The sequence below is a fragment of the Podarcis vaucheri genome, assembly GCF_965113315.1.
Source record: "Podarcis vaucheri genome assembly, chromosome: 3".
In the NCBI taxonomy this organism is placed as follows: Eukaryota; Metazoa; Chordata; class Lepidosauria; order Squamata; family Lacertidae; genus Podarcis; species Podarcis vaucheri.
In genome coordinates this window covers 66,945,939-66,967,185 of record NC_138761.1, presented here as the reverse complement: position 1 = coordinate 66,967,185, position 21,247 = coordinate 66,945,939, and the positions used below count along the sequence as shown (strand labels likewise).

At 40.3% G+C, this 21,247-nt stretch overlaps 1 protein-coding gene across 6 annotated transcripts in view; it reads left to right on the top strand.

The window, feature by feature from the left end:
- The window catches only part of LAMA2 (laminin subunit alpha 2), a 395,189-nt gene that overhangs the window by 135,104 nt on the left and 238,838 nt on the right, over nucleotides 1–21,247 (top strand). For all 6 annotated transcript variants that reach the window (XM_082216020.1, XM_082216019.1, XM_082216016.1 and 3 more), the window contains exons 5-9: nucleotides 6,467–6,646; nucleotides 9,190–9,279; nucleotides 17,849–17,966; nucleotides 18,857–19,035; nucleotides 19,476–19,575. In XM_082216020.1, the coding sequence (XP_082072146.1) occupies nucleotides 6,467–6,646; nucleotides 9,190–9,279; nucleotides 17,849–17,966; nucleotides 18,857–19,035; nucleotides 19,476–19,575 (667 nt within the window). The remainder of the gene's footprint in view (nucleotides 1–6,466; nucleotides 6,647–9,189; nucleotides 9,280–17,848; nucleotides 17,967–18,856; nucleotides 19,036–19,475; nucleotides 19,576–21,247) is intronic.

The following is a 21,247-nucleotide window of genomic DNA, read 5'->3' as shown; positions in this document are numbered from 1 at the left end:
GTGAAGCAGGAATGAAACAAACATATACTGCTATTATAAAGGTAAAGGTACCCCTGCCCGAACGGGCCAGTCTTGACAGACTCTGGGGTTTGTGCGCCCATCTCACATCTATAGGCCGGGGGCCAGCGCTGTCCGGAGACACTTCCGGGTCACGTGGCCAGCATGACAAAGCTGCATCTGGCGAGCCAGCGCAGCACACGGAACGCCGTTTACCTTCCCGCTGGTAAGCGGTACCTATTTATCTACTTGCACCTGGGGGTGCTTTCGAACTGCTAGGTTGGCAGGCGCTGGGACCGAGCAGCAGGAGCGCACCCTGCCGCGGGGATTCGAACCGCCGACCTTTCGATCGGCAAGCCCTAGGCGCTGAGGCTTTTACCCACAGCGCCACCCGCGTCCCCATACTGCTATTATAATTCCCACAATTTTAGCAGTGCTTTTGGGTGCCATTTAGGAGAATGCAAAATTCTGTTAGAGCATGTTGATGTCCCCAGTCACAGATTCCTTCTCTGCGTGATCATGTAAAGGGGAAAACTTCAAGGAGGAAAAAATTGCAGCAAAGCCATACTTGTTGAATTTCTGCCTGTTGCTTATATTTTTTCTGTTATACATTAGCCTAAAGCACAAAGACTGTAATGATTTCAAACATGTTCTCTAGGTTTTCAATCCAAACTGCATGTTTGTCTTGGATTCCTGCATCATGCCCAAATTAAAATGTCTTTAAGATTGTCCTCTTAGACAAAACCAAAAATTCTTTCCTTATATAGTGGGACATCTAAATCAAGAGACTACATTTCCCAACAGGCCCTTCTTCTGGTCTGTGAGCAGGAAAACAGGACTTTTCCATCTATCCTCAGGGGGGGGGAGGCTAGCAGTATCAGCAATAAGCATCTCTTCAAGGTTTAGAAAACATTTGATTTTATTAAGTCTATATAATTCATTCCAGAATTCAGGGTTGTTGTTGTTTTTTAAATGTATAAGCAACATCTCCAAATGGAAGCAGTATTAGCAAATGGTATATGTGTTATGCTTTTTACATACTGTTTTTGCATAATGTTGCAATGAATCATACGTGTTTACTCAAACGCCTATTGGTCTCTTGTATGCGTAATTATTGTTGAAAGCTTCAGCCTCCTATAATATTTTGGCTTTGTTTTAGCTAGAGCGGTAATAAAGGCCTTTTTTATAAAAAAGAAAAGAAATAAAGGAGAAAAGGTGCATGACAAATATACTTTAAGGGAATTGAATTTCTTATTACACTGTGATTTATTAATAACCACTCCTTTGACACTGAACAATCTCTTTAAATATCTCACAAAAGACATTTTTCTGACAAATTACTTTCCATTCAAAAATGAAAAATGCAAGAATTGCACTACTGTAGAAGAAAAAGGATATATCAGAGAAGCAATTTTAAGTTTCAGGTGCAAGTAGCTTGAAGGAAGTGACTTGCTGAAGAAAAAGAAGTTCTTCACTTTAGCTTAAGTTGTGTGAGGTACAAGTTGTCCATCATATAACAGTATTTGCTAAACAATTCATTAAGCTGACATTTGCCTATCCTCTTTGGGGAATGAGTTAGCTGAAGCAGAATATGACATGAACAGCACTTGACATTTTGCTGTGGGTTTAAAGCAGTGCATTTTAAGCAGTTCAATTCTGTATTCATTAGTAGTCAATGGAATGGAGTCTAATCATTAGTTAAATAAACTATTAATGTACTAAGATAGCCAGAAATCATTTACTACACATTCTGAATGCTGTATAAAGTAGGCAATATATATTAAAGTCCATATTTTTGCATTGCACATAACTAGCTATGCCACAAGGTATCCCACAATGCTCCTGGTCAGACCGTATAAAAACAGCAGGGTTAAGAATACAACCACATCATACTGGAAATTTTACCATGTCAGGTCAAGTAACTGCAGCAGCATTGCAGTTATTTGCTAAGAGTCACCCCAATCACACATCATGTTGATCTGTTGCTAAATGTTTAACTGTGAATTTAAAAAAACAGCATGTTGATGAAAAAAGCTCAAAAGTCCCTGCTTCCACCCACCCCACCCCGCTACGTCTGATTTCACCATGGTGGGAGAAATGGCCACAAGCCTAGTCCTGTCATTTCATCCAAACCTGGGCTCATCGGTTGTTTCTCTCCAAACATACCATCAAGTTTGATCTTGACTTACGGTTCATAGTTTGATTGGGGAAAACAAATCACGAATCTGTGTTTGGACAACATGACAGGGCAGCTTTTGTGGTTTTATTTTTCCTTGGTGTGGCATTGCCAGGAATAGGGAAGAAACAAAGCACTGTTGAGCAGTGGGTAGCAGCACACTGCTTATTCACATTAAACCATAGGTAAACTGTGGTCTAAACCACAGAGTCTAGGGCTTGCTGATCAGAAGGTCAGAGGTTCGAATCCCCACGACGGGGTGAGCTCCCGTTGCTCGGTCCCAGCTCCTGCCAACCTAGCAGTTCGAAAACACGTCAAAGTGCAAGTAGAAAAATAGGTACTGCTCTGGCAGGAAGGTTAACAGCATTTCCATGCACAGCTCTGGTTCGCCAGAAGCGGCTTAGTCATAGAATCATAGAATCATAGAGTTGGAAGAGACCACAAGGGCCATCGAGTCCAACCCCCTGCCAAGCAGGAAACACCATCAGAGCACTCCTGACATATGGTTGTCAAGCCTCTGCTTAAAGACCTCCAAAGTAGGAGACTCCACCACACTCCTTGGCAGCAAATTCCACTGTCGAACAGCTCTTACTGTCAGGAAGTTCTTCCTAATGTTTAGGTGGAATCTTCTTTCTTGTAGTTTGGATCCATTGCTCCGTGTCCGCTTCTCTGGAGCAGCAGAAAACAACCTTTCTCCCTCCTCTATGTGACATCCTTTTATATATTTGAACATGGCTATCATATCACCCCTTAACCTCCTCTTCTCCAGGCTAAACATGCCCAGCTCCCTTAGCCGTTCCTCATAAGGCATCGTTTCCAGGCCTTTGACCATTTTGGTTGCCCTCCTCTGGACACGTTCCAGTTTGTCAGTGTCCTTCTTGAATTGTGGTGCCCAGAACTGGACACAGTACTCTAGGCGAGGTCTGACCAGAGCAGAATACAGTGGCACTATTACTTCCCTTGATCTAGATGCTATACTCCTATTGATGCAGCCCAGAATTGCATTGGCTTTTTTAGCTGCCGCGTCACACTGTTGGCTCATGTCAAGTTTGTGGTCAACCAAGACTCCTAGATCCTTTTCACGTGTACTGCTCTCAAGCCAGGTGTCACCCATCTTGTATTTGTGCCTCTCATTTTTTTTGCCCAAGTGCAATACTTTACATTTCTCCCTGTTAAAATTCATCTTGTTTGTTTTTGCCCAGTTCTCTAATCTGTCAAGGTCATTTTGAAGTGTGATCCTGTCCTCTGGGGTGTTAGCCACCCCTCCCAGTTTGGTGTCATCTGCAAATTTGATCAGGATGCCCTTGAGTCCATCATCCAAGTCGTTGATAAAGATGTTGAATAAGACCGGGCCCAAGACAGAACCCTGTGGCACCCCACTAGTCACTCTTCTCCAGGATGAAGAGGAACCATTGATGAGCACCCTTTGGGTTCGGTCAGTCAGCCAGTTACAAATCCACTGAGTGGTAGCATAGTCAAGACCGCATTTTACCAGCTTCTTTACAAGAATATCATGGGGCACCTTGTCAAATGCCTTGCTGAAATCAAGGTAGGCTACATCCACTGCATTCCCTTCATCTACCAGGCTTGTAATTCTGTCAAAAAATGAGATCAGGTTAGTCTGACATGACTTATTTTTCAGAAATCCATGCTGACTATTGGTGATCACAGCATTCCTTTCTAGGTGCTCACAGACTGTTTGCTTAATGATCTGCTCCAGAATCTTCCCTGGTATTGATGTCAGACTGACTGGGCGATAATTATTTGGGTCCTCTCTTTCCCCCTTTTTGAAAATAGGGACAACATTTGCCCTCCTCCAGTCTGCCGGGACTTCGCCTGTTCTCCAGGAATTCTCAAAGATGACTGCCAGTGGTTCTGAGATCACATCTGCCAGTTCTTTTAATACTCTTGGATGCAGTTCATCTGGCCCTGGAGACTTGAATACATCTAAACTAGCCAAGTATTCTTGTACTATCTCCTTAGTTATTCTGGGCTGTGTTTCCTTTGCTGAATCATTTGCTCCAAATTCTTCAGGCCGGGCATTGTTTTCTTTATCGGAGAAGACTGAGGCAAAGAAGGCATTGAGGAGTTCAGCCCTTTCTGTGTCCCCTGTTTGCATTTCACCATTTTCTCCTCTGAGTGACCCCACTGTTTCTTTGTTCTTCCTTTTGCTACGAACATACCCATAAAAGCCTTTTTTGTTGCTTTTAACCTCTCTAGCCAGCCTGAGTTCATTCTGTGCTTTAGCTTTTCTGACTTTGTGTCTACACGTGCTGGCTATCATGCTGGCCACATGACCTGGAAGCTGTCTGCGGACAAATGCCAGCTCCCTCTGCCAGTAAAGCAAGATGAGCACCGCAACCCCAGAGTCGTTCACGACTGGACTTAACAGTCAGGGGTCCCTTTACCCTTTACCTTTAAATGTTAACTATGGTTTAATGTGATGTGCAAGGACGGTCTTTGTTGTGATCTCAGATGACACACCTCCCCCCCCCCCCCGGCCTAAGTGGTTTTGGTATACAAATGGAGAAACTGGCCAAAAAAATAAAAAGTATTTAGGGTTTTAGACAGAATCTGACCTCTCAGTAAATATACACATTTTTTAGGCTCTTGAGAAGGCACCAGTGAAAACCCTCAGACGAGTATGTCATTTGTTTTGAAAAATAAGTGAACTTGAATGCTTTGAGCAGCATAGCCAAACAGCTGGGATTTTTTATATGTCAGAAACAACTTGGGAGTGACTGTACTCAGTGGACTTTCTGGCAGAATATCGTCTTTTAAATACCAAAACTGTGAGCAGGGGGGGCGGGGGAGAAATGTTTTGTTAAATCCTTCATGAAGCTACCATATGGTTATGCTGCTTTAAAAGGAGCATATGTATGATTTTAAAAATAGAAATATAGAATTTGAGTTTTCAGAAGCTTTAAAGCAGGAATCATATAAGTTTATTTTTCTCTTCCATTGTGACAAGTGAAGAAACCAGACATTAAGGAATACAGATAGTCTTCATAATTGCATGTGGAATGTCATTTACTGCCTAACATTTGAATAACCAGAAATGGAAGAAATAAGACACATTCATGTGAAACATTTCTTACTGTTCCCTAAGCCAAGCTACATGTAGGAGAGTGCTATGATTGGATTTCACACCTTTGGGGGGGAGGATTAAATGAGGACGTGGATAGAGGGCCAATAGGATCAATCAGAATGGGGCAGTGGCGCTGGAGAGTTAACCCTTTAGCCATGGACCTTGACTGTGGTTGAAATGTCCCAAACAAGCTAGTCTTGCTAGGAAAACAGGTTTAGTGCCTATCTTTCCCCCCGGGAGAATTAATATCAGATTGTAGGCAAAGACTGCTGAGAAGAGATATTAAAGACATCTTCCTATGGCATTACTGCATCCATCCAGTTTGAGGGCCCCTGATTTTTAAAGGGTTTTTTGGGGGGAGTGAGCCACTCACAGATCTCATGTGTAGACCGGTTCTAAAATGCAGAACATAATTACCGGAAACAGTCTCATTTGCAGTTTGGATATATAGCTTGGTTATCTGTATCATATGGTGAAAGCTAAAATGGTTACCTGCAATCTGCCATAGATTAGTGTGACATTATTAGATGTTAGAATGCTTTCAAAGTCATTCTAAGTATCAAACAACAGTGTCAATCCTTCCTTTTAACCTCTTTAGGATTCACCAGACTTCCTCAGATTTGCTCACATCAGTTTACCCAGCAGAATTTTAGAATGATGAGGGGACGAAGGGAGACATATACAAGAGAAACAGAGAGAGAAAGAGAAAGACTATTTTGAAAGCATAGTTGTGTCTCCACTTCTGATTAATGGATTGGTCTAGAACCATATTAATTTAACATGTCCGTTTTACATTAATCAGTGATTTTTAAGAAATCTGTATGAAATTTCACATTTTATCACAAAGTGTATATATTTGTTATACTATATGTAAAGGCAAGATGATATTTACATTAATTTTATCTAATTATATGTATTTCTAAATGTCTTTATCATAAAATGTACACATTTAACAAGTCTTGGCACCATTTTTGAGCTGAGCATTGTATTGTAAAATTGTGATAAGTATGAAACCCGAAGGTTAATTACACATTAAGCAGCACATCAGCCTAGGTCAGTCTGCTTCAGAATTCACAGATATAAAATTCCTCAAGCATTCATGTTCTCTACCAAAATACCTGATGCTGGATGCTACAGCCCTAGTGGTTTTAGAAAGACTGAGAACTCTCATTTAACACACTCCTATTGTTTATTCTCCTTTGTAGATTCACACATCTTTGATCAATGGACGGCCAAGCGCAGATGACCCTTCTCCAGCTCTGCTAGAATTCACTTCAGCTCGCTATATTCGCCTGAGATTTCAGAGGATACGGACTCTGAATGCTGATTTAATGATGCTTGCACATAGAGATCCCAATGAAATTGACCCAATAGTTACAAGAAGGGTAAGTCTTGGCACAGATGCCAACGTTTCTGTTTGCGGTGTTACTTTTGCTACTAGTATTAATGAATAGGATCCAAACAAACTGTGCCATCTAGGAATTATCAGGAGCTTTACGCTCCCATCCCAGCAAGCATCAAACTCCCCATATGTCATGGGGGCCAGCTGTTCAATGAAAAAGGGTCCAAAGTTACACAGAGTATATGGAAGCCAATTTTGAAACTAAAGTAGTCCATTAGATCCCAACCAGTGTTTCAGTTTTCACCTGCATAGAACAACAGTGTGAATACAAGTTCACTTAATACAGATTAGTTATGTTATTGCACCCTTTGTACTTGAAAGACTGAAAGAATGAGAGTGTGTTCCACCTGTTTTATGCCTGCTTACAGGTAACGAAATGTTCATAATTATTTCAGATTCATTAACACAGAGTACAAGAGTATTAGGTTATATATGTGGCATTGTGGTCCGCTGCCAGTGATGTAGGGTGGAATATTTTCAACAATGCACATAACTGCTATATACATGTTTTTGTGGCAATTTATACACAACCAAACAAATTATTGTTTCATGAAATTAGCTAGTACCTCAATGAACTGATGCAGCAATCTCCATTTGGGTGCAATTCGCCTTTTTAAGGTTACAATCCCTTAGAAATATTGTGTGTGCTTATTTGTGTGCTTATGTCAATTCATGCATCAACCTACACGTACAAAGATACAACTTTTAGGATAGGGGTATGCAGGGCATTTTCTCAGTTCCGGCACCTCTCAGATAGGCGCCATTGCCATTCTAAGAGAACAAGGGAGACGTTCATGTTAAGTTCCAGCACCTCTTTTTCTATAAAAATAGCAATGGGGGTAGGGAACCTTTTTCAGCATAACTACATTCCCTTATGGGCAATCTTCTTGGGAAAACATTCCAGTGGTGGGCAGGGCCAGAGACAAAGGTGGATGTAACTTTTACCTTTGCACAGTGATCTGCATTCCAGCTATGAAAACGTTTCTACACACACACGACTCCCCATCTGGGTAGGCAAGAGGCATGTCACAGTTCAAGAATACATTCCTACTAGGTAAAGCATGGAAGGAGAGTGGGGAGCAAGGCCAGTGAGGGGCGTAGCTTGGGGAGAGAGTGCCAGACAGAGAGGCCTAGGTATCCTGCCTCTTCAGCAAGGTGAGGGATGTGGTGGGGCTGTGGTCTTAACCACTGAGCTTCTTGGGCTTGCCAATTGGAAGGTTGGCAGTTTAAATCCGTGTGATGGGCTGAGCTCTCGTTCCTCTGTCCCAGCTTCTGCCAACCTAGTAGTTCGAAAGTACACCAATGCAAGTAGATAAACAGGTACTGCTGTGGCGGGAAGGTAAACAGCGTTTCCGTGTGCTCTGGCACTTGTCACAGTCCTCTGTGTGTCAGTAGCGGTTTAGTCATGCTGGCCACATGACCTGGAAAGCTGTCTGTGCCCAGCTCCCCTGGGAGGTGAGCACCGCACCCCATAGTGTCCTTTTACTGGACTTAACTGTTCAGGGGTAGGCAAGAGGCATTGTCACAGTTCAAGAACACATTCCTACTAGGTAAAGCATGGAAGGAGAGTGGGGAGCAAGGCCAGTGAGGGGCGTAGCTTGGGGAGAGTGTGCCAGACAGAGAGGCCTGAAGTATCCTGCTTCTACACCAAGGTAAGGGATGTGATGGGGCTGTGGTCTTAACCACTGAGCCTCTTGGGCTTGCCGATGGGAAGGTTGGTGGTTCGAATCTCCACGACGGAGTGAGCTCCCGTTGCTCTGTCCCAGCTTCTGCCAACCTAGCAGTTCGAAAGTACACCAGTGCAAATAGATAAACAGATACTGCTGTGGCAGGAAGGTAAACAGCGTTTCCATGTGCTCTGGCACTTATCACAGTCCTCTGTGTGTCACCTGGAAAACTGTCTGTGGACAAATGCCAGCTCCCCTGGCCTGAAAAGCGAGGTGAGCACCGCACCCCATAGTTGCCTTTGACTGGATTTAACTGTTGAGGAGTCCTTTACATTTACTTTTTTTACAGCAAGCTGAGTCTCAGCTGGGGTATAGGCAGGGCTGTAGATAGGGGGTGGGGGTGCACGCAAGATTGGCTAAAAAATATGTCCATAAATATCTCTATAAATTAAAATATTGATTATTACCTCATAAGAAAAGGTTTTTAATAGTGGGTGAATTGAAGGGGGAGGGGGTTGGAGGAAAGGCGGAAAGAAGAGCTACTTTGTCCATTTTGGAACATGATAAAAAATAATAAACAGTTTTCAGTGTATTCATACCCATTTCCCACTGAAAATTGAAATATAATCCACGTGTCTTAAAATATTTCAAAATTGTTTAAAATATTAAAAAGCAAATTTCCATTAGAAGTTCACAGTTGTTTGAATACTACACTTAAAACATATTAATTGTGCTTCATTGGATTTGTTTTCAATTTAATTACTTTTGTACATAGTGCATTTTCTTTAAAGGATTTTTTTAAACTAAAGTCTGTGATTTAGCTAGAAATTTTTAAATTTATTTTTATATTCATTTGCAGTATTACTATTCTGTGAAAGACATCTCCGTTGGAGGAATGTGCATTTGCTATGGCCACGCAAAGGCATGCCCACTCAATCCAGCTACAAATGTATGTATATTGCAAATCTCCTTGAACCCTAAAAAGGAAATCATTATAGCATCTCCTAGGGTTGCCATATATCCTCTTTTTTCCAGGATATGTCCTCTTTTTTAAAATGAGAGTCGTCATAGTGCTCCATAGTTAAAAGTAGAAATCAGCAAATGTGTCCTTTTTCTGCTCTTCAAAATATGGCAACCCTATCCGACACCTGCCATCCTTAAATATATGGTTTTGATTGCTAATGTTTAGAGAGGTTAGATACTGAAACCTTTTTCCAGCTCAATTCTATGCATGCTTGCTTGGAATAAATTCTTATTTCTGTTGGGTTCAGTATGTGAGCATATTATTGAAGCCTTGGTTTATCTATCATCTGTTTTGTAATTCATTGGTTAATTGAAATTATATAAAATTGTATATTTCAAAATCTCATTATTAGCGATGTGGCTGAAGATACTGCCATTTATGCCATTGCTCCTGGTATTTTGATATTGGTTGAATAGGATAAGCGTAACTCTTCATAGCAACCACATTCCCCCAGAGTATACCAATATGTCATCATGTAACACTGTTAGTAGATAGATTCAAGTTTTCAACTCCCCTTGCAGCCATCGGCCATGAAACTTGCAAGAGCAAAGTGCCAGCAAAGGTGGTGTCATTTCACTTTTCTCTGGGCCTTTACCCCTCCCAAAGAGGTCAAGAATATTTGGGCCACCACTAATGAATGACATTAATTCCTTAAGCGTGTGAAACAACTTGCATGTCAATACACAGAACCAACCGGTTGTTATGTTGTCCCTTTTTTGGTAGATTTTTTAAAAAATAAAATAAAATCACATTTTTTAAAAAACACACAAGCAAAACGAATAAGACATAGCATAACTAGAATATTTACTTAAAACAAACAGGACACAAAATCTATTTCTCAAACTAGAAGTGTAACACTGTGTATGCATGCATTATTGTATAATATATAGCTTAATGCCAAGATAGTTCTAAGCAGTTTATAGAATATAAAGATCTTTCATCATCATCATCATCATCTGCACAGCGATTTGGAGATGTCTCATTTCTAGCATGTCTGGAATTGATTGATTGATTGATTGATTGATTGAATTTATATACCTCCCTATACCTGGAGGTCTCAGGGTGGTTCACATTATTAATTTAATTAATTAATTAATAATTAAAACGCACACTAAAACAACCCATAATTTATTTATTTATTTTTTAAATGCATTTTTATTGAAGTTATACACAAAAAACAGACATATATGAAAATACAGAGAAAAAATTACAAAGAAAAAAGAAAAAAAAGAAAAACCACACATCCGAAAAAAGAAAAACACACAATCTAAACTTCCCTCCGTCCTTTTGATAAGTATCAAATATCTCCTTCCATTACGTATTTGATTTACAATCTATAGTCTTAAATTCACTCGCTGGTCGTACTGTTCTAACCCCGTCAATTCACTTTAAGCATTTATTCCAATATATTTCCAAAATTTACTCCAATTTTTCAGAAATTTCTGTTCATCCTGATCTCTTATTTTACCTGTTAGTTTGTCAAGCTCAGCATAATTTACCATTCTAATCTGCCAGTCCTTTATGTTGGGGATGGTTTCCACTTTCCAATATTGTGCCAACATAATTCTCGCTGCTGTGGTGGCATAGAGGAATATCGTCCTATCTTCCTTTTTAATTTCTTTATCCATCATTCCCAACAGGAAGGCTTCAGGGCTCTTGGGAAAGGTATACTTAAATATTTTTTTAAGTTCATTATAAATTAATTCCCAAAAGCCTTTCACCTTTTTACATGTCCACCATAAATGATATAGGTCACCCTCCACCTCGCCACATTTCCAGCATCTCTTATCCTTTAATCTATACATTTTGGCCGATTTCACAGGGGTGTGGTACCATCTATATAGCATCTTCCAGATATTTTCTCTCAATGCCATACATGCTGTGAACTTTATGTTACAATTCCAAACTTCTATCCACCTTTCAAAATCAATATTATAACCAAAGTCAATTGCCCATTTAATCATTGCCTCCTTCACCTCCTCATCTTTTGTGTACCACTCTAGTAATATATCATAAATTCTGGACAGGGTTTTATTATTGCCTTCTATTACTTCTATATTAAATTTTGATTTTTTATCATCAAAACCCGCCTTCCTCTTATCCTCTTTTAACAAATCATTCACCTGGTGGTATTGCAGCCAACCAGTGAATAAATTTTTTATTTCTTCATAAGGTCTGAGTTTGGGCCCTTGGTCAGTTTTTCTTAACATTTCTTCATAGGTGGCGTTTATCTCCTCCATATTTATTTTCTTAATCGTTAAGGCCTCTATTGGTGAAATCCACCATGGGGTCTTTCTTTCAAGGAGGTTTTTGTTCCTTTCCCATGCTTGATATAATGGTCCCCTAAAAATATGGTCTAAGAAACTCTTGTGAACTTTCACTTTCCCATACCAAAGGTACGAATGCCATCCGTACCAATTATTAAAGCCTTCCAGGTCCAGTAGCTCTCTATTCTCCAGTTTTATCCAATCTTTTACCCAATATATACAAGCCGCTTCATAGTATAAGCTTAGGTCCGGGAGAGAAAAACCCCCTCTTTCTTTTTTGTCTATCAAAATTTTCATTTTTATCCGTGGCCTTTTCCCCTGCCAAATATACTTTGCCAAGGCTCTCTGCCACTCTTTACATTTTTTTAGGCCTTTAAGTATGGGGATGGTTTGGAATAAAAATAACATTCTAGGCAGAATGTTCATTTTAACAACAGCTATCCTCCCCAAAAAGGAGAGTTTCATCCTCCCCCAAATTTCCATGTCTTTCTTTATACTCCTCCAGGTGGCATCGTAATTATCCTTGTATAAATTTATGTTCTTAGCTGTAACCCAGATCCCAAGATATTTCACTTTCTTAGCTACCGCAATTTTGGTCTTTCTTTCTAGATCTATCACTTCTTCCTTTGTTAAATTTTTAACTAACATTTTGGTTTTGTTTTTATTTACCTTAAGTCCTGCCACGGCTCCAAATTCGTCAATTTTTTGTAAAGCTTCTTTTACGCTGTTTTTTGGGTCTTCTAAGGTTAGTACAATGTCATCTGCGAAGGCCTTGATTTTGTATTCCCTCTTTCCTACCCTGACTCCTGTGACTTCTGTTGCCCCCCTCAGTCTCTCGTTTAGTATTTCTAATACTGTTATAAACAATAGAGGGGACAGGGGGCAGCCTTGTCTAGTTCCTTTATATATACTAAAATATTCTGTTGTGGTGTTGTTTATTACCAATTTTGCCTTCTGTTCCTTATATATAGCTTCTATGCCTTTTCTAAATTTCTCTCCCATTCCCATCATTTCCAAACTTTTCTTCAAGAAATCCCACGAGATGTTATCAAACGCTTTCTCAGCATCTATGAATACCAAGGCCGCTTGTCTATCTATGCTCATATCCAAATATTCAATAATGTCTATCAAGTTCCTTACATTGTCCCTTAGTTGTCTCCCTGGGAGGAAGCCCGTTTGATCTTTATGTATTCTGTTGTTCAAAACCTTTTTTAGTCTTTCTGCCATTATATCTGCAAATAGCTTATAATCATTATTTAGTAGTGAAATTGGCCTATAGTTTTTCACTTCCAAAGTATCTGCCTCTTTTTTGGGAATCAAAGTAATATATGCTTCCTTCCAGGTATTCGGGATCCTTCCTTCCTTTAATATATTATTCATCACTTCACCTAACACTGGGGATATTTGGTTACTTAGTGTTTTATAAAACAACCCATAATTTAAACATAAACACCCATAATTAAAATATGCAATAAAACAACCCCATTAAGACACAGCAATCAAAGCATGCCACATCCAAACATTCAATGAGCCTGGCAGAGGGAAAACTAGCCTTTAAAACAGAACTTGAGTTATACCACACTTTTTGCCAGCTTAATTTATGTTGGGTTGCCAGGTCTTGTCATTGAGCTGAGCAGATTTAGGATCCAGGCTAAGTTTCACTCCTCCCCTCTCCCCTCCCACAGTCTTGCCCCCATCACTCCTTGAGAATATCCCCTTTTCAGGTTATGCTGGCTTATGTTCCACCAGGCTTTGCTCAGAAGGTTGTGCCACAGCTGAGCGGGATGAGGTATTTAGGCCAGCATATCTCTGACTGAGGTGGATTTGGGGGCTTAAATCAGCACAGACTACCTGAGCTGGAGATCCTGATCCTCAGTCACTCATACCAGCAAACCTAGGGTAAGGATTACTCCCTCAACCAGTTGCCAATGTTAATACCACACAAAGTCCGTAGGGAATGAGATGGACTTTCAGGTATTTAATTTTCGATATTATTAAGTTTATACCCTGATTTTCTTCCCAAAGGAGCCCACCAGCAGCAAAATACTACATTAAAAAAATTCTTACTTGAATTGCAATTTTTGCCAGTATGACAGCATGCTTACAAAATATCTCTAGATGAACTCCTGTGGCCATCCTTTCGTTCATCCCATTATGTTTGTCATGCTGTGCCTTATAAAAGTAAATGCTATCCATTTAATAGATGCCTGTAAATAAATTATGGTTATTACTGTGATGATGTCTATGCATGTTGTCAAAACTGAGTGACAAATTGTGCAGGTTTGGAAAGTCACATGTTTTCTTGAAACGTATTTTGTTTTGCCTGGAGCTTCAAATTCTGTTAAATTAATTGCTTTAAAGAACAATAATCAAATTCCTAACAATTAATTATGGTTTTTTCACTTCATTCCAATAACAAACACACATATTTTAAAAAGCTGATAAATGAACAAAAGCATTTTATTGAATTTTCAGTTACGTCAGAATTTAAAAGTGAGGGCCAATAATGGTTCTGAATGTAACTCTCATAGAATCCTAGAATTACAGAGTTGGAAGGTACCTCAGGGGCCATCTAGCCCAACCCCCTGCAACGCAGGAATCTCAACTAAAGCATCCATGACAGATGGCCATCGAACCTTCCAAGGGAGTCTGTCTCACTTTAAACAGCTCTTACCATCAGAATGCCCTTCTTGATGTTTAGTCAGAATCTCATTTCTTGTAACTTGTAGCCATTGGTTTGGGTCCCACCCTCCAGAGCAGGAGAAAACAAATTTGTTCCATCTTCCATGTGACAGCCCTTTAGATATTTGAAGATGGCTATGATATCTACTCTCAGTCTCCTCTTATCCAGGCCAAACATACCCAACTCCCTCAACTGTTCCTCATAAGGCTTGGTTTCCAGATACTTTGTCATCTTGATTGCCCTTCTCTGAACACATTCCAGCTTGTCAATATCCTTCTTAAATTGTAGTATCCGGAACTGGACACGATACATTAGGTGTAGTCTGACCAAGGCAGAATAGAGTGGTATTATTACTTCCCTTGATCTGGGCACTAGACTTCTGTTGATACAGCCTAGAATAGCACTAGTTTTTTTTTGCTATTCACTCATGTTCAGCTTGTGGTCTGCTAAGACCCCTAGATCCTTTTTACATGTGCTACTGGCAAGCCAGCTGTTCCCCATCGTATATTTGTGCAGCTGGATCTCCCTGCCTAAGAGTAGAACTCTACTTTTGTCCCTATTGAAATTCGGTTTGTTAGTTTTGGCCCTGTTCTCCTGTCTGTTGAGGTCATCTTGAATCCTGATTCTGTTTTCTGCGGCATTAGCTACCCCTCCCAGTTTGATGTCATCTGCAAATGAGCAGCCCCTCAATGCTTTCATCCAAGTCATTTATAAAGATATTGTTAGGGTTCCAAGGGGTTGCTCGACAGCAAGCAGGCAAATGCCTCCCTGCTTGGCTGTGAAGCCTTGCTTTTGATGCCAAATAAACTTTATCTGTCCAGAGCGCCACTCTCCCGTGGCTGGCTCATTCACTGGCAGAATCCGTGAGTCCTTAAACCTTCCCCAGCAGAGTAGCTTCTTGATGCCCAGTCTGCGCCTCCCCTCTCGGCGCGAAAGCTTACTGCGCAAGGAGGGTGTGGGTAACGGAGGACCTTTCTCCTCCCCGCTTTGCCCAGGCAAGGGGTCCTGGCACCGCCTCACCTCCTCCAAGCCCTGGAGCTCCTCTCTACTGGAGGCATGGTTACTCTCCTCCGCTGAGGAGGAGCTGCTTCCCACGATCTTTGGGGGCTCTCTGTAATCCATCCGACTTTTCCCCTCTCCCCCCTGAGACGATGGCAGTTCCCTGACAGATGTTGAACAACAACAGGCCCAGGACAGAACCCTGCATTACCCCACTTATCACTTTTTTCCAGGATGAGGAGGAACCATTAATGAGTGGTCTTTGGGATCAGTTATCAACCAGTTACAAATCCACCTAAGAATTACTTTGTCCAGTCCACATTTCACCAGTTTCTCAACAAGAATATCATGAGGGTCTTTATCAAAAGCCTTACTGAAATCAAGATACACTATGTTCACAGCATTCCCCTCATCCACCAATCTTGCCACTCTATTTTTATATTATTTAAAAAAAGGATTCATCTGTCAGGACTTGTTTTTAAGAAACCCATTCTGGGTCTTAGTAATCACAACATCCTTTTTCTAACTGTTCACAGACCAACCGCTTAATTATCTGTTCCAAGACCTTTCCTGGTATCAATGTTGCTAATTACCTGGGTCTTCTTTTTTCCCTTCTTGAAGATGGGGACATTATTTGCCCACCTCCAGTCTGCAGGGACCTCGCCTGTTCTCCAACTCGAATCTGGACATACTATAAATGCCTAATTTAAGATTCTATATACAGTATAGGTTTCCAAACACAGAGCATGATTCAAATTTAAGGATATTTTTTGCTGTTTTGAAGAGAAGAGAATTGTACTATTAAATCATAGGTTGTATTAATATGTAAATTTAAATTAGGGTGTCAATTGTAAAAAATTATATAAAAAAATACAACACTTAATATTTCACAGTGCTATTGAAATCCAATACTGTTATTTCCCAATATGCATAAAAGCCGATGTCACATTTCACTTCTCAAGTCCCATCTAGGGATGCTTGAGGTATTATGTTTCTGTGAATTCCAATGCAAAGTGACCTGATCTACACCTCCCACACTAATGTACAATTTGGAACATAATTATCCTTCTGATTTTGCACTTCTTTCAATTTTGTGATATGCTTTTAGCTAAAAAAAAAAAAGTGTCAAAATGCAGAAAAAATGCAGTGAAACATTTTGAAATGCACATGTTGTGATAAAATACATTGAGAAATGTGTACATTGAGACAGAATGGACTATATTCATCCAATCAATTATGCTAGCAGAAGCTAATGCAAAGACCCCCACTTGTACAATGGGAATTTGTCCACTGTTATCCCCCCGCATGTGCCCTGCACAGTCCCCAAATCTGCTCCATAGGGTTGGGGGAACCCAACAGAAAACATGCCTCCAGGCTACACTGATTACAAGCCAATATGTTTAGAATTTTGATAAAACTCTGTTTAATTAAGTATTTAAATACTATTTAAATATTTGTTTAGCAGATTAATGTGGAAAAGAAACAGAACAGACTAAAGCAAGAGCACATGCAAGACTGACATAGACTCACTTGCCCATCCCTAGTCCATTCAAACTTACAATACAATCAAAATTATGCCGTCCTCTAGTTTAAGTAAGGCATATGGGTATAGATGTGATGCCAAAATAATGAAAACAGTTAGAGAACAATAAAACTGTCCCATATGGAATGCAGCATAAAAGACAGCAGATCAGATAAAAAGCATTAATAGAGATAGCTGAAACATTTGCGTAGTTCCGTGCTATGCAAGTTTGCTTCCATCATGCTTAATGGGTCTTACTCACGGGTTGGTACAAAACAAATCCTGGTTCACTAAAAAGGTCTTCATATATCACCAAGTTAAACTTGTTTGACACATTTCAGCTGAACTGCTATCTTCAGTTTGGAGTCTTTCTATTGGCTGCATCTATCTTTAAAGTGAAGCCAAAGACCGCATTAAAGGCGACCAGGCGTTCATTAGCTATTTTGATCGAGGACATATCTCTTACTTTAAAATTTTGTGTTTAAAACATAAGGGGGCAAAATATTTAACAAAATTCTTACAATAAAATGACATGAAATAATTCTGCTCACTAGACAACATCAGAAGCAGCTCCCCAGAGCTGCTGTGTTAGCTTCCCAACATGCATATCTCTGCTACTTACTGGGAAAGAAAGGGGATAAGTCAAGGTGGTCGGGTGTTCAGTGCAGTGCAGTGCAAACACACTAGCAGAATCAATCTGGTGGTCCTGCCAGTGCATTTGTACCATGCTGACCTCCCTGCCACCTTGTCCCTCTCCTGCCCAGTAATCAACTGTGATTCACCTGCCAGCAAGTTAGCATGTCATCCTGGCTGCTGTTGGTTCTTGGCAAATCAGAGTTGACAGGACATCTAAACCAGGCCTTTCCCCTTCCTCTCTGCATTTAGCTACTCAGCACATCTGCAAATCCCTTCTCCCTAGAGTACCAAGAGACATTGACTGACATTTTCCAATTGTCTAAGATATTCCTTTTGAGCTGCTCTAATGTTTTCCCTTTCTACTCCCTTTTTAAACAACTCAATTAGAGATCTTCCTGTCAATGTGAACACAACACATGTGGAGAAAGTTGTGATCGGTGTTGCCCTGGATTTAACCAGAAGCCTTGGCGAGCTGGGACCTTCCTTGTAAAGCATGAGTGTGAAGGTAATGGAAAGACTCCAATTAGATGTTGTTTATGACATTGGTAAAAAAACCCAGACAAGCCAGCTCCAGTCTGCCACTGCAATCAGGCCTGGATAGGGCCTGATGCCAGCTGGAGCTGGCTGAGAGAGCAGTTTAGGACACAGTTTGGGACGCAGTGGATCCCAGGCCAGCTCAGCTTCAACCTATGTGTGAGCTGTCTGCTGGTGGGAAAACACATGGCCACCTCTGCTTCATACAATAAAAGCCTGCCAGAATAAAAGGTCTTCAACAACTGATGAAAAACAATGAGGCAGAGAGCTGTTTTATGTGTGCCAATAATGTCAATGGGGAAAATGTAATCATAACTTTTCATTTAAAACCATGATACCTACTAGTAGTTAACCCTGGTGAAAATGTTGTCTTTCTAGTATGCTGTATGTAAATAATTTTGAACTGGAAAGTAGCTATCAAAGGGTTCAACCATTTGTAATGATTTAATACTGGAGGAAAAAAAGGCATTGCAAAAATAATGGCCTTCTTCTATCCAACACTTTCATGATCAATCCATATACTTGGAAAAAGTGATGTGTCTGTACTGATTTTAAAATGATACTTTGACATGCCTAAAGTACAAAGACTGGAAAAAGCATTGAGGATTGTCCCTCTACTAACAAAATGATTTGAAAAGGAAATATCCAGAAGAATGCTTTGACATCATTTGTGACTGGTCCCTTATTAATTTAAAGACCAGAAAAGCTGTTTGTAGATGAGATATTTATGCTATTTGTTTCAATACACAGAGCACAAGTGTCAAAATGATGAAAGAATATTGTTAAATCTCTGGTAAAATGTTGTTTCTATATGTCTGCACCAATGCGGCGTTTGCTAATACACTTTTCCCTTTTTTTCAGCTTGCAATTGTCATGGGAAAGCTGAAGAATGTTACTATGATCAGTCTGTGGCAGAGAGAAAGCAGAGTCTGAATATCCGTGGGGATTACATTGGGGGTGGAGTGTGCATTAATTGCACACAAAACACAGCAGGCATCAACTGTGAAACCTGCATTGATGGGTACTTCAGGCCAAAGGGGGTAAAGTATGACCCACTCTTATCTTCTGTAGCCCTAGACATAATTTTCACCGTAAGGTGCTGGTTTATTATGTGGCAAAGATGCTGTTTTGATTGCCATTTTTGGAAGGTTAAATTCTAATTCTGACAGCCTACTAGCGGCCTTTCACAGTGGGAAATCAGTAAAGGAGAGATTCACAAGGATATGAAAGTAAACTGTGTTGATATGAAAGACTGCACTGGAGGGTCAAGGCTTCCAGCTAGTATTTCTGCTTCAATTGAAGCAGGATGCAATCCAATAAACATCACTTTCCTATCAGGAGGGGCATGTTGTTTACCAGAGAAGAGTAATATTAGTGCAATTGCCAGTGAGAGGAATATGACAAGCTTTTGAATTAAGGGTTTATGTTTCATAATTTTTCTTTTGTCTGTAACCTTGTTGCCCTTGCTTTCCTTACACAGGTGCTCCCAGCTAGTCGCAATCCATGTCGGCAATGCCATTGCAATACTATTGGCTCTCTAGATGGTACATGTGTCAAGGATGAAAAACATGCTTTAGGAGGTGAGAAATTTTTGGGGGACTGGGTCGCTATGTTAAACATTACATGCCACATTGTTAAATTGAACGTTAAGTAGTAACCTCTTTTCGCTTTCCCAATGCTTTCAGAAATACCATCTCACAGGAGACCTTTTCAAATCTGCTTGCCTACTTTCTTGTAGAGTTCTTCCTTGGAGACCTAATCATTCCACCCCCCTGCCATTCTGTCTTACATTCTCTATCTTGTGACATGCACATTTGGGGAAACAGGAATCTCTTCCCTATGGACTTCAGGTTTTCCTTCTCTCTCTCTTGTTGTATATGGAAAGGCGTTGCTCAAGAATTTGTACAAAAATACACACTGATATGTATCCCATCATTTCCCATATGCCTGCCAAAGTTGGCCCATGGGGGTGGGGGGTGGGGATAAAGAACTGGTGCTCTGAGTGCAGCAGGACATGATGACATTTCCGTGCTCTCCGTAGGAATTGTACTGCAGAGGGAAAACATGGCATTTTTATATTAGGAAGGTCCTCTTTTCAGGGCAGACTCTGAAGATTCTTCCTGTGCAAGTAGTTCTCACATTAGGCTTGTGCTTTTCATGATAATGACTTATGGGTGTAGTTCCATGAATGAAAAGGTGTGCATTAGAAACAAACTTTCACTGCAGGCAGGTCCCAGACTACCATGCCTAGCCATTCAGGCAAGTAAGGATTGTTGGAAACGTAGCATGTATCCCTTCTTCCATTCCTGGCAGTCAGTTGCTTTTGTTTTTCTTAATGAAACTTATTCTAAGGCCAGATTAGAGCCTCTGCCTTAGACTCCTCCTTTAGCACATCTAATTTGCATAAAAATCCTATTACATGGCTCCTCAGAAGTAAACCCCATTGAGTTCAAGGGGACTTCCTCCTAGGTAAGTGAGTATAGGATTGCAGCCTACAGCACATTCACTCCGGGCTGAAGTTTTTAAAAATAAAATAAAAGAAATTATACCTATCCAGTTGAAGAAAACTGTGTATTGAGCCCAATAATGAGTCGCTCTTACAATCTGCTGCTGGGAAAAATGCTTGGTTTCCATATGCTATAAAGCCCCCCCCCCAAAAAAAAAAACAACACCACAGTTCTTTAATCTATGTAAGCTGGGGAAAGATGGTGCTTATTTGAAGGAAAGGGTGACAAGCATATTTATTTTCCCCAATGGATTTTCTCTATATATTTGCAAATCAGTATGAATGCACATTAGGTATACTGAAATTGACTTTGTTGGTGCTGGCTGTTTTCTGTATGGAAAGAAATGTTTATTTGGAGTAAAATGCAAACCTGCTTCTAAGGTATCTGTCAACCCAAGCAAGAATAAAAATGCACTAATCCTAGGAGTATAATGGGAAAGGATGATAATGAGTGATTCTCTCCAAACTTAAAGCCTACACATCTTGTCTTTCTGGCACACTGAAGCAAAGGATTATTGGATACAGCTATAATGTTAACAATTTATTCTCTGGTCACATTACAGCAGTATTTCTGTGCTGGTACAATTACCTGCTGCACTAGCATTGTTAAAAGAAAGATGAGCACTATAATATTTACCAGAAATTTGTGCCTACCAACTGACCAGAAGCAGGGCTTGTAGATGAATCTGTTAGATTTATCTCCCTAAGTTTTTCAGATACCTTTGCTGAATGTTCATCAATCCTAA